The following is a 14,845-nucleotide window of genomic DNA, read 5'->3' as shown; positions in this document are numbered from 1 at the left end:
TGGGTGTGAGATATTAACATTAATACCTGTTCAGAAAAATCTCAGAACTTAGAAACCTCAGGCCAGTTTTACATGGTATTATTGATGACTCATGGTATTATTGACTGGGCATTTAGAATTATGAAAAGCTGATAGTTTTCTCTCCTCCTCAGCTTCCTTTTCCTTAAGCTCTTGTATATACCATTTGAAACTCAATAAGATTTCTTGAACTTCTACTACATACAAGGAACTATGGTGTTGTGGAGGATAGTAAAGATTGAAGAAAACATAGATCCCACTCTTGAAGATCATAAAAGCTAGTAATAAAGAGAGAAAAGATGTCTATAAATAACTATGATACAATAGAAAGAGGAAAGTGCCTGTCATGTACTAAACTGTATTAGAAGTTATACATGTGTTATTTCAATCCTCACACCCTTTGTTGGGATAAGACATGATCATCTCTGCTTTATAGATGGGGGAAATGAGACTCAGAGTGATTGAGTAACTTGTCCAAGATCACAGAGCTTCTAAGTGGAAGAGCCAGGGTTTGACTTATGAGTTGCCTGGCTTTGCTGTCTATGCCCCCTCTGTTTTAAGTGTAAAGTAATATAAAAAGGTGTACAGATAAAATGCTGTGGGGATTCAGCAAAAGGAAGAAATTACATTCAGCTAAGGTAGGGTAACGACATCCTGATGGAAGAAGTAACATGTAAGTATGAAGGGTTATCATATTTGGATGTGTGGAAACTAAGTGTATCTAGGGGCTAGGAGAGAAGCAGTTCTGGAGAAAAGACTGGTTTAAGAAAAGACAAATGAAGGAAAACATATTTGAAGGGAAAAAAGTAAATGTTTTGATTCAGTTTGGATGAAGCATTGTGCAAACTGACATCCAGAAAGAAATTTAATGAAAAATCAGTGGGAGATAGTGCTGGAAAAACAGGACAAATCAAAGGATTTGAATGTCAGGTAAGGAACTAAATGGTAGTCATATTGAGATTCAAAGTTTGGGAGTCAGAAGAATGACATAATCAGAACCGTGATAGAAAAAGACATACATAGGTTGATATTGGTTGATGCTACACTCAGTCCCAACCCTTGATGTCTCCACTATACAGACAGGAAAAAGCTAAACGTTCACTTTCTTGACTCAGCTCCCTTGCAGCAGTGATTGGCCAGGCAACAGGCATGTGTTCACAGTGGGCAGAATGGCAATGGAGAAGTCATGGTCAAGAGAAATAGAAATGGAGAGTCCCTGTCAGGTAGGCAGTGAGCTAGAGGCAGCTAACTGTTCGGTCAGCCATTAACAAGGCTGCACAGAGCGTGCACACCATGACTGTAATACCCGGCAGTAGAGAGGAAAGGAAAAGGAGGACCTGGGATGAAGACGGTAACGGAGAAAGGGAGTGTAGGCACGAGGAACCAGGAAAGGACTCAGTCATCAGAAGAGGGGTGCCTAGATCTGGGCAGAAACCCCATTATTAGAACACAGGCATGGCACCAGGACTACACTTAGAGCAATGGCATTGACGCTGGGTCACCTGCATGTTGGAAAAAGGCCTCCTTAAATGCCTCATGTCCAAGGTCCCAAGGAAACCTGGGGATTAACCAGATGTACAGACACAGAGCAGGTCTTGCACATGTGGTTAAAGTCATCCCTGGAATGGTGGGTCTGCAGAATTGACAGAACTTTGACACTCTACTTGACTATTAATATTAAAAGAACAGAGACTGAGTCTGTCTTGTTCACAATTTCACAGCCTTACCATTTGTGCCTCGTACCTAATAGAGGCAAAATAGATACTTGAGTTATTGAAATGAATTATGTTAATACGAATTTATGAAAAAAGTATCAGGGTGACTTTCATGTCAATAGATTAATTTTGCCCCACCCCCTGAATAATTCCCATTACCTCTAGGTTGAAATACAAATGTTCATCTTTTTTTCTAATTTCTTTCCCTTCTTTCTTCCCTTCCTTACTCTCTGTTGCCATTTGTTCTTTTTTCTCTTTCTACCCAATCATTTTTTCAAGTCTCTGTGACATTATTTACTCTAACCCATCCCTTTTCCTCTCCAAGAATTTGATTTCCTCTGATTCAGTGGGTTCACAGCAATATTCTCCCCATTCATTCCCCTGCCTCTTTTCCCATCTTAACCACAGCTGCTAGAACTGTCTTTTTTTCTTTCTAATATCCTTTCACCATCTCATTTCCCTCATCAAGAACCATTTTCTCACCCATTTAGGTAAACACATAGATTTACCTCTCTTCCTTAGGGCCTATTTTCGTATTCAATTTCATACTGTCACTGTAACAGTGTTCACTGCTATTCAGCTTTCTAGTCTTTGCAATTTTTTAGCAATTTAAGCTAAGTCCAGCCAAGCTGTCTTCAATTTTAGGAAGATGATCAGAACTCTTTGATTATAAGACATATTCCCTTTTTCCCACTGGTCTGCAAAATAAAACCCTATTACTCTGGAAGTCCTTACTAAATGATGTGTGATATCGAAGAAGCAGAATTGAGTTTCACTGTCTAAGAGTTTTGCATCATATAACAATGTGAATAAGATGAGGTGGTGATGTTCAACCTATGCAAGAAAACACTCATTGACATAAACATTTGCATACGAATAACAAGCAGAACAAAGTTAACCAATCATCTGGTACTAAATGAGAACTTCATTAAGAATTCTCTAGTTTAAAATCTAAAATTGGAAGTTTCTTCTGAAAAATACTATAATGATGTAGGGATAAGAGGTAGGTCAGACTTTTCCTTGGGGACATAACAACAAAACTCTGCCTATTTTTCATGGCATAGAAAGACAGTGTGAGGGTATCTGTTGTCTTCTCATTTCCCTTCATACCTATCCTTCCTGAATCCATTGCTTTCCTTTTGCTGTGACACAAGGAAGGCATTTTGGAAGAAATGATCATGTGACTTGAGTGTCCACTAAAAGCAAAATTGTAGCCAAAATGAAGGAAAACCAGAGCAGATCACCTTTTGAAAATGCCAGTCCTATCCTCCTTCAAAATTTCCAAAATTTTCAATTATAGGCAGTTAGGTAGACTATTTTTCTGAAGAGCCACAGTAAATATAAGACTTGCGGGCTTCCCTGGTGGCGCAGTGGTTGAGAGTCCGCCTGCCGATGCAGGGGACACGGGTTCGTGCCCCGGTCTGGGAAGATCCCACATGCCGCGGAGCGGCTGGGCCCGTGAGCCATGGCCGCTGAGCCTGCGCATCCGGAGGCTGTGCTCCGCAATGGGAGAGGCCACAACAGTGAGAGGCCCGCGTATCGCAAAAAAAAAAAAAAAAGGCTTGCTGTGAAGGTATTCTGAAGTGCCATGATGTACTTTCAAATCTTAGCTACAGTGATCCATCCATAGGTGTTCCTGGTTCTGACCATTCTTGGCTTTCTGTGCTGGTTTATCATCTTTCTTCCGCTCATTCACTGTGGCTGTGTAGTCAAGATTTATTATGACCATGTCCTTCCTTTTACAGTTATCCTCTTTAAAGTCTCATTACTTAATATGCTTTTAATGCTGTTTTTTGTCCAGTTTTCCATCTTTATATCCATATCTGAGTTCTCCATTCTGTTTTGTCTATAGGACACTTGCACTTGGATGTTGTAGCAGATGTAGGTGCCAACACACACCACTGCCTCCCTCCAAGACGGTGCTAGAATAAAGGTCCCGTATGTTCCTACTGCTTCCTGCATCCTCGAGTAGCTGGAGTGTGCTGTACCTTCTGGGGCAGGCCAGAAGTTCCAGGGAGTTAACACCCAGGCACAACTCTTACCAATGAAGGATGGGAGATCAGTGCATAAATGCGTCAATTTCCCTACCCTCAGTGGGGAGATTCTGAGGCAAGCTCTACACTGTCTCTCCCAGGTTCCTCATATGTTTTATATATGAGTATATTTTACATATATATATATATATATATATATATATTCTTATAGGTTCACACACACAGATATATACAGATATGTATATATACAAAATAAGAAGGGATTAAAAATACATATCTCTTAGATCTAGATCTAGGATAATAATACTTTCAGGGCTATTGTAGCATTAAATAAAATAAAGCATGCAAAGCCCCTTTTACGTTGTCTTCATCTCATTGTCATGCAGCAGTTTCAAATTTAGGGAATAAACTACAACTTTCTTTTGTGGGTTTTTTTCCCTCCAATAATTAGCTTGAGATAACTTAGAATATAAGAGTGAAAATTATAAATAGAGTATTCTCTGATGTGAATATAAATTAATTACTTTTCAAGATATTTCTCATGAGTAGTGTGAAAAGGACTGTTCTCCTGAAGGCATTTTTGTTTATTTCGTTGGACATCCTTAAATTCAGAGCTCATAAAAACTATAAATAATATTATCATGGTCTAGTATGAGAATTAGCACACGATAGACAATTTATGATATTGATTAACAAAGATATCATGAAAATCATTTATTTACGAAATAATCTAGGACAGAAATAACATTTAGTATATCGAGGGGAAAGAGACGTAAAGGGAACTCAATAAATAACTATGTTATTTACAGGTATTATAGTGTTAAAGGTGAAACATTAATAATGGCATTTCCTTCTCTCTAGATCCCTACTGAGTGCAATAAGTGAGATTGTTGTTTTTTACTGACTCTTCATTTCTGACAACTCCCTTCTTTTGTACTTTCATCTTTTTACACATTCCTCCCCTCCCTGATATTTCCTCATTTTCTTCATTATGATTTAGGGCCGAAAGACTGTCTGTTGAGTGCATTCACATTTAATTATAAACCATATCTTCAGCAGTTAGTTTATATTGAACTGTAGAATGAATTCAATATCTGTCTATAATGAATCAAAAGTAGCTGGTGGGATCACAATCTAAATAATCAGTCTGTGTTTATTTACATTAATAGTAATGATTAATCAGTACTTTATGCAAACAAGTTCATACCCGACATCTACTACGAAATCATTTTATCTTACATGAAAGTCCTGTGGCACTGTCTCAGATCAGTTAAGAGTTTTGCTTTATATGATAGTACATTGTTAAACTTGCCATCTGGTCCAACAGCTGATGTGGCTCATACAACCCTTAAGAGGCCCTGAAGCTTTACTCCTGGGAAATATTTGGTCTACTGTGTGGTGTCATGATTACTGGTTCATAACTTTTTTATATCCTTTGAAAAGAATTGCAGAAAAACCTCCACGCTGGGAAAATCCTAATTGAAATTGATTTGTTAGAAGAAAAAGAGTTCACTTACCTCAGGACCAGGCTGACCCTGAAATTGAAAAGAAGAAAAAAAGAAAAAGAATTACAAGATTGTTTCTTAAGTGAATAGTTTCAGTACCAAAATTTAAACTAGTTCTGAATATCTTTTCAAAATATTTCTGAAGATAATACCTAACTACTGACAAATCTCATTTGTGATTTTTAAAAAGTTATGTCATATCTTAATATTTTCACTCTATGCTATTTATCTAAAATCTTGATATTATGGTCGTTTTGTGTAATTCCAAAATGACTCAAGAGTTTTAGTATGCTCTAGAATTAAAATAGAGAAAGAGAAGGCAAAAGGTGAAATACATTTCACATTATAATAATGAGTGGGTTACATAAAGGGAAGGTCCTCTAGCACAGACTATTTTTATGAGCTGCATGTTCAGAGATGGCACAAAGTGAAGAAAAAAGAGGCAGATATTTTAGTTTTAGAATTCACTGACACTTTAAATATCTCATTGTTTCAATAATATTTTACGTCAATTAAAAAAAGTAAACATCTATCTTTTGCTCTGCATAACCTAGCCTAAGGGCATTTTTAAGCAGATATGAGAGGTCTTTGGCTCAATTAAAGTGCATCATAACTCCTCATACAATCAATAGATTATGTAACCTCTGGTCAATCGGATTTACTTTGAATGTTACTTTTTCGTTGCTTAAGCTGATAAAAATTTCCAAGCAGCATAACTGCAAATGCTTTTCACTAAAGGAAAATCACCTGTGAATAAAAGTATTGATTACATATCACCTTCTTAAAATCTGCAGTTGGGTTTTGTGTAAGATGAGATGAAAGAAAAAGTTCACACCAAGTTAGGGAATCTTAAAAAAAAAATGATGCATAATCTCATTCTATCAGCTGTATGCCACTGGGTATTACACAAAAAAGCACGGACCTAATCCAACTCCCAGAGAAGACTCTCTTTCTCTCTCAGTCCCTCTCCAGGCTTGGAATTTCTCTAGGTACTTGCCTTCTTACTGACTGGGGATAAAACAGATGATTTCCAAGAGCTTTGTCTGAAAATGTGGTTGGCTAGATTTTATCTGATCAAACCAGGAAGGGGAGCTACACCAAGTTACTGCGGATATTACTCACCCCACTCCTGACTCTTTAGTGATGGGGACAGAGAAAGAAAATACCATTCATTCACTCCTTACTGAGTCCCAGGCAACTCTGGATATGTTACTCCATTTATTCCTTATAACTGCCTTGCATTTTATAAATGAAGAAACTGAAGCTCATAGAAATAAGCTAAAAATCACACAGCCTGTAGTTGGAAAAGCCAGAATTTAAACCCAAAGCTGATTCCAAAGTTCATGCCAGGCCATTTTGCCTTTCACCCTGGAAGTTTAAACTCACAGCTATATGCAGGTTTGCTCAGATCAACAGTGGTCCCAGGGCACTCTTTGCGTGAGTGGATACTAAACTTCTCAGCCACTCCCGGGCTGCCACAGTGTGAATCTCTGCTTCCAGATGCAGACCTAGGACCAGCAGGCATCCAGCCACTCAACTGACACCTGTACAGAAACCAGGCCAGCAAAGCTTCTTGAGGGGGCTTCCCTGGTGGCGCAGTGGTTAAGAATCCGCCTGCCAATGAAGGGGACACAGGTTTCAAGCCCTGGTCCGGGAAGATCCCACATGCTGCAGAGCAACTAAGCCCGTGCACCACAACTACTGAGCCTGCGCTCTAGAGCCCATGAGCCACAACTACTGAGCCTGTGCACCTAGAGTCCGTGCTCCGCAACAAGAGAAGCTACAGCAGTGAGAAGCCCGCGCACCGCAACAAAGAGTAGCCCCCGCTCACCGCAAGTAGAGAAAGCCCATGTGCAGCAACGAAGACCCAATGAGCCAACAATAAATTAAAAAAAAAAAAAAAAGCTTCTTGAGGGCAACAGACAGCTCTAACATCAGCTCTAAACATGGAGAACCTACAAGTGCAGGGCTGTTCACCTCCATGTAAATATGGATCTTCCCAGATCCGTGTAATGGATGAAATTATAGTGTGCTCACTTGCACTTGCATTCTCACTCTCTCTCTGGATACTTTAAGCTTCTGATCTTTCCAAACTTTGAAACTAATGCAAACTCAGAAATGTGAACATGCATCTTTTTAAGAACCTCAGAATACATTACGTGTCTTCGGTTTTTTTTGCTTTTTGGGTTTTTTTGTAAAAACTAAAACAGGATTCTCTAAAATCAGAAAGAATTTCTTCAAAGGAATATATTTTAGCATCGTTGCTGAGATTTTTTTATTCCTATGGTTGTTTTACAAATTATAGGCTTTTCCCGTCTGCCTTTAAAAAGTGGCATTTCTGCCATTACATTGAACAAATGATTTTAGCACAATGTGTGTATAAATTTGTATGTTATTATATACAAATATACATTGTATTATGAATTTTATGTTAATGATAGTGAGAACAAATAGTAAATGACAGTGAGATTAAAAAGTTGACTTTTACATAGGCGTTGGAAAGTGTGTAGCACCAGGGAACTCAGATTACCTTAACATGTGATATGAATTTCAGGTGTGTTTGGTGTGTGTACATGTATGTGTGTATGTGCAGGGTGGAGAACGTGAAAAAGAGAGATGGAAGTGGGTTGGTAGAGAGGCTTTGCAGAAAAACGATGCATACAACATGGCAAATCTGGCAACGCTCCCTAAAATGTGGATTACACAATGTAAGACTTACAAATCGTACACTGGATTCCAGGACTGCCTACACCAAGTCTTCTCACTGCATGTGATATAACAAACTATTCACTAGGAGACACCCAGAATACCTGTAAGAAAACAGTCTAGCAGCTGGAGTCTTGTAGTCATGGTAGTAGAGCCATCTGGCCAAATGAGTGAAGTGATGGAGGAGTGGTTTCAGTGGGTGTAGAAGTGTTAGCTTCCCCCGCAGGAGAGCAGAGCATAGAGGGAGAGTAGACAAGAGCCCAAGAAGAGCATCTCAGCAACTCCCTGGTGACTGAGGGCTGTGATACATTTACTTTACTGTGATACATTTTAAATAAAATTGCCTTCACTTACAGAAACTTGATTAGTATTGTTCGTGCAACTCTAAAAGGTGCTACCTCTGCTTCAAGGTAATTAGAAAGAAATCACTTCAATAACTTAGAAACTCACCGTTAAGAAACTCAACCTTTACTACCGCTTTTAGTACCCTCAGATTCAGATTTATTTCATTGTCTTGAATCGAAAGAAAAAATACTTCAAAATAATAATGTCTATGATTTTGCATTTTGGAACCCTGCCTGTCTAAAAAGATCATTTGACAATGATTACCATAACTTTATTATCTCTTGAAATTCTCAAATTCACATATTCAGATGTCAAGCTTATTTTTCTTTTCAGAAGAAAATAACACCTGAAGTAAGCACCCAGGTAAAGCTTTAGAATGACATCACAGGAACTTTGAGTGGCAACGGGATTATTCTGGTGGCAGCGGTTCTGAGGACCAACAGGAATCCTACCATGGAACCATCTCAATGGGATCACTTAACCTTTCAAGAGTCGCAGTTTGACCTAAAGTCTGTGCCAGTAAATAGAACAGATGTACTCTACACTTGCAGCCAGGAAGCAGGAATTTTGCTCATCCTCGCTTCACATTTAATTCCCAATACCCCAGTGCCCAAGTTATAAGGTGCTTCAGAAACAATCACTGAATTACTGAAAGGTGAGAATATTTTGACTGATCCAAAAATGATTTACAATATTTTTAGAGAACCATTAGAAAGCTGACCATCCTTACATTACAGGGTTGTATTTCCAAAATGTAGCTTCTTAATCTCTTGGCTTCTGCTCACTGCAGAATAAACACTTCTATGTCAAAGAGGAAGTCTCCTCCCTCAGTGGAATCTTCTTCAGATAATAGAGATGGAACTAAGGCAGAAGCCTGCAGAGGCATCAGAGGAGGATTTAGATACCTACATATGTGCCTCAGAACAAAAAGCATGAGAGTGCTATCTTGAAGAAAAATCACTCCCTAGTTTGATTAAACCTCCACATCTAACTGAGAATGTTATATCAAATTACTTTGTAAATTATAAAATGCTCCACAATTATAGCATGGCAATTTAAAGTAGGCTATAAAACCAACACCAACAAGTCATTCAACTAACGCAAATTTAGATAAGAAGTGTCTATTAATTTTAAAAACAAATTAATATGCAAATGCTAAACTACAGAGGAAAGCAATTGAAGAAATAAAGCATTACAGTTTATGTGTGTTAATTAAAAAATGGCTTTGCAGGGGCTACCCTGGTGGCGCAGTGGTTGAGAGTCTGCCTGCCGATGCAGGGGACACGGGTTCGTGCCCCGGTCTGGGAAGATCCCACATGCCGCGGAGCGGCTGGGCCCGTGAATGGCCGCTGAGCCTGCGCGTCCGGAGCCTGTGCTCCGCAACGGGAGTGGCCACAACAGTGAGAGGCCAGCGTACCGCAAAAAAAAAAAAAAAAAAAAAAAAAAAAAAAAGGCTTTGCAAAGACTGCATAATCTCCCAACGTCTATAAGCTGCTCATGCTTCCAAAGACTCCTACGCGTTTCACTGAGACAAACGTTCATAATTTATATCGCCTGTTGTTACCCTACAGGATAGATATTAATAATTCTTATTATTAATATAATAAGAATTATGTGACCTTAGCCACGGTCACATAATATGACTTAGACTATTTCAATTTAAGGTTTTCTTTCGAGAAATACTTAATCCTTGGCGGTTTTAATTCTGGGAAGGAAAAGTCATATTCTACTCAAGAGGAAAATAAATAGCTATAGTCGCAAGCCTGGTGGATGTCTTTTTTTTAATTTGAAAGAGAAAGAGAGCGAGAGCAAACGTGGAGATGGTTTTGTGGGGTTCAATGTAAAGAAAACAAAAATTCATTCAAAACTTGGAAGATTTCTTCCATGATATTTGCCTTTTGTAAATAAATAACATGACTTATTTAAAGATTTACTCATATTTAAGCCAATTAAGTCCTTCCCACAATAATTTTAAAACATTATTATATTTTCTAACACCATACTATTTTTAGCTTTCTTATGATTAAATGTTCATAATGGGAACATAAGTAAAGAATTTTATCATGTGCATTTTTTGTCATTAAAAATTTCACATACAGAGCATACGAAAGATAAAGACTCCATTTATGCATTAATTTACAATATTAAATTGTACTGGATGCCTAATATTCCACTGAGGTTGATTTTTGGTATTATAAAGAGTGTTTACATATTTCTATATAAATATTTGACTATTGTGATTATTCCTTATGATACAACATGGGTAATGCACTGTTATTCCAATTATAAACTTCATACATTTTATTTATTGATATTGTAGTATATAAAATACAGATTATATATATTTTCTAGGATATAATTCTACATGTGTACACATATGTATTTATTCAGACATATATTTGTAAATCTATGTATATGAAGAGAGAAAGAGAAAGAAAGAAGGAAGAAAGAGAGGGAAGGAAGGAAGGGAGAAAGGAAACAGAAAGGGAGAGAGGGAGGAAGAGATAAAAAATATATGAAAATAGTGGTTATCTCTGGGTGGTGGAATTATGAGTAATTATTTCTATCTTTAGAGTTTTCTAGACTTCACAAAATTTTACTAGCCTCATGTCTTGATTATAAAAATATTTATTAGCACGATACCTAATCCACTGCAGAAAACTTTTAAACAGAACCTTAAGTCAAATTTTTTCCATACTAGATTCATTCACTCAAAGATCTAGGTCAGTGATTTTGAATTCCATTTTCAAACTTTCTCCCAATTCAGGGTGTTTTTAGTTACTTGGAAGAATCTGAAAAATTCTTAAACTGTTCTTTAAAATTCAATAAGTAAGGTTTTTAAATTCACCTTCTGTGTATGCCCCACATCATTTCTAGGAGTAGGGTTGGGGTAGAGACAGGGGCAGGAGAGTTTTAGAGTCAAGCACCACCTATAGTTTTAGAGTCAAGCATCCCCCATGTACACTGGGGATCCCTGCTCAATTGAGTTTGCTGGGAATCTTTGCAATTTTGCAGGGCAAAATATTTGGGTTTTGGGATTTAGCTGTATTATTTTATAAAGCCATTTAAAGCAGTGGTCCCCAACCTTTTTGGCACCAGGGACTGGTTTCGTGGAAGACAATTTTTCCACAGACCGGGGTGGGGGGATGGGTTTGGGATGACTCAAGTGCCTTACATTTATTGTGCACTTTATTTCTATTATTATTACATTGTAATATATAATGAAGTAATTATACAACTCACCATAATGCAGAATCAGTGGGAGCCCTGAGCTTGTTTTCACTTGTCACTCACTGATAGGGTTCTGACATAAGTCTGCAAGCAATTGATTTATTATGGTTTCTTTGCAGTCAAACCTCTCTGCTAATGATAATCTGTATTTGCAGCCGCTCCCCAGCGCTACCATCACCGCCTCAGCTCCACCTCAGATCATCAGGCATTAGATTCTCATAAGGAGCGTGCAACCTAGATCCCTCACATGCACAGTTAATCAGTAGGGTTCGCACTCCTAAGAGAATCTAATACCACCACTGATCTGACAGGAGGCGGAGCTCAGGCAGTAATGCGAGCGATGGGGAGCGGCTGTAAATACAGATGAAGCTTCTCTGGCTCTCCCGCCGCTCACCTCCTGCTGTGCAGCCTGGTTCCTAACAGGCCACGGACCGATACCGATCCGGGGGACCTTGATTTAAAGGACTTATGCTTTTGGATATAAATGTGTATCAAACTTCTAAAACATACTACATCTCCAAGCCTTTTCACCAAGTGGCATGGAATCAGGAAGGTGTAAATAAATAAGTTTAAAAACATATGTTTAATAGGATACAATAAATACATGGAATACACATGAGTAGAGACACCTGCTCAGCTTCCACTGTTTTGAAAACACACATATTTTAAAGAATGCAAAATCCATTTTTATTGCCCAACCAATTTTTCTTAAATTGTATATAATGAATAATTTGTTTTCTGCCATGTTTATTAACATCTTTGAAAGTGTGTTATTTTGATTGCACCAGATAAATACTGGAAGCCAATTTATAAATATCTCTCAGTCTGATTAAAATTTATATAAGTGCCCAATTTCAATTTTCTAAATTTTGCGCAAAAAAAAAAATGGATTTAGTGCTCTCTGCGGCTGTCTTAGATGTTTGTGTTAATAAATGCATTAATAAAAGCAGAGCAAGTTGATAACGTGTGAGTTGCATAATGCTTATTGCTCCAGTGAAACAGAACCCTAAAAATGGAAACCTACCACGAAATTGGGGCAGAGCGGCTCTGCAAGCAGAGAAGCTTGTGTGCTTTAGAGACCAAGGTGTTTAGGACTGCCTCATGAAGCTATCACTTACTGACTACCACAAGACACCAGGGGCTTTACAAATGACATCTCGGTTACAATAACTCTACAAATTAGGGCTCATTTCCATCATTTTATAGTTGAACAAACCAAGTTTCAGAGAGGTTGGGTAATATTCCCAGTCACACAGCTTCAAAAAGGGGAAACTGGAATATGGACATGGGTTTTTCTGACTTGAACCCTTTCGTGCTCTCACTTGTATCATGCTGGCGGCTGAAGCCATGAGCTTGGGCAAGATTACCCAGAGGAACAGGTAGCAGTCATCCTTAATCCTCTTTTGAATTGGATAAGAGCTATAGCTGCTCTAGCTAGAAATATCCATACAAGAAAAACTTAATTTTGTATACACACAACAAACCCCTTAAGTCCATCCATGGATTCTCTAGCAAATCCTTCATCCCAGGTCAAGAATCCCTGGGTAGACAAAGATAAACATTTTAGGGGAAAGAGACGAAGAGCATCTCCAAAGGACACTGAGGAGGAAAAGAATTAAAAACAATAACAACAAACACGAGTTTATAAAGCCAATACTGGAGAGAATTTCAAAAAGAGAAATTAAAATGAGGATTGGAAAGAGTCTATTGCATTTAACCATTAGGAAGTCAGAATATTTATTATAATTGTTTGAACAGGGAGGTGAGAAAATTAAGACAAGAATAAGCTCCAGAGGTGGCAAGCAGGTATCATACCAAGTGGCAACTCTGGTTGCAAATGGCCACCTGGAATAATGTGTTAAAAGAAGATTCTGAGGTTGGGTTATAGAGTTTGGGAAATGGCACTGGGATTAATCAGCAATGTCTACAGAAGGCAAAAATTGGAAAGCATGTGTACCAACTCTTTGCCAATCTCAGTAGACAGTTCTTTTGAGTATCTGTGTATAAAGGGAAGAACAGAAACAGGATAGTAGCTAAAAGGGATATAGAGTTGGAGAAAAGTTTTTTGTTTATTTGTTTTCACAGTAGGTGGGAAGGATTTGAAAATGTTTGCAGACTGACAGAAAACTATTAGCTGAGAGGAAAGAAATGGCTTGTAGAGCAAAATCAATATACAAGGGAACACAAAAAGAAGTGGTGTCAGAGAATCAGGGTGAGGAGAAAGGGTATCCTTTTGTCTAAGAAGAGGAGAAAGAAAGTGAAGACAGATGCAGATTCATTTGGATGTACAGGGGCAGAAAATGGAAGTATTCCTAGCCCTAAACCTCAAGACACTCTCAAGTAGAAGTCTTCTGAGTGTGGGCTGGAGGTGGGAAAAATAAGGTTGATTATTTATTTATTCATTCAATCAATATTTGTTAAGCCACTCCAGTGTGCCAGCCATTCTTCAAGTACTAGGAATATGGTAAATGTAATAAACAAAAGAGAGTCCCTGCCAACAAAGTCCCACCTGCTTGTGCGGGGAAACAGACTGTAAGAGAATGTTTATAAATAATGCTGCAGGTGGCCATAATGGCTAAGAAGAAAAATATATGAAGATAAGGAGAGTAGAGTAGGAGGGTACCATTTTATAGGGTGGTCATGGAAGGAACAGAGGAAAAGAGGGAAAAGGAATAGCAAGAGGAATGCCCTATAAGGAGATAGAGTCTTCCAGTCACTGACAGTGGGTCTGGAGTGGAGGGAGCGATGGGAACGGGGCAAGGTGTGCAGTCATAGAGGTGGAAGATCCAGGTCATGTGGAACTTTGTAAGTCATGATGAGAACTTGGCTTTTAATTGGGGTGAGATAGAAAGCCTTCGAGAGGAGCTTTTGTACAGAGAAGTGACATAATCTGAATTATATTTGAAAAGGATAGTGTTCACTGTGGGGGAAAGAGTGTAAGAAGGCAAGAGTGTAAGTATGGAGGGAAGTTAAGAGGCTTTGTAATAATCCAAGTAAAATGTAAATGATGGGATGGGCCAGGATAGTAGCGGCAGAGGACAAAATCGTTAGATCCTGCATATATCGTGAAGAAAGTGGTGTCAGATTTGAAGATAGACTGAACGCCGGGTGTGAGAAAAAAGGAGTCAGGAGTGACTCCAAGATTTGACTGGAGCAACTAAAGGAAGGAGAGGTCATTTACTGCTGTGCTGAAGGCTAACAGGAGCGGCTTTGGAGAATTTGGTTTTGGACATGTTTGGGAGATGAGTGAAAGAGCCATGTGGGCATGTTGAGTAGATGCTTGGATATACAAGTCTAGAGTTCGTAGGAGAAGTCCAGCTTGGAGATATAA

The 14,845-nt window shown here is 38.4% G+C and overlaps 1 protein-coding gene across 3 annotated transcripts in view; it reads right to left on the bottom strand.

Moving 5' to 3' along the window:
* The window catches only part of COL25A1 (collagen type XXV alpha 1 chain), a gene marked incomplete at its 3' end in the record, with an annotated part of 460,030 nt that overhangs the window by 171,098 nt on the left and 274,087 nt on the right, over positions 1 to 14,845 (bottom strand). For all 3 annotated transcript variants that reach the window (XM_079919359.1, XM_079919357.1, XM_079919358.1), the window contains exon 5: positions 5,245 to 5,262. In XM_079919359.1, coding sequence (XP_079775485.1) covers positions 5,245 to 5,262 — 18 coding nt within the window. The remainder of the gene's footprint in view (positions 1 to 5,244; positions 5,263 to 14,845) is intronic.

The sequence above is a fragment of the Stenella coeruleoalba genome (genome assembly GCF_951394435.1).
Source record: "Stenella coeruleoalba genome assembly, chromosome: 4".
Lineage (NCBI taxonomy): Eukaryota > Metazoa > Chordata > Mammalia > Artiodactyla > Delphinidae > Stenella > Stenella coeruleoalba.
The sequence above is the reverse complement of the archived record's forward strand: the minus strand, read 5'-3'. Positions and strand labels throughout refer to the sequence as shown.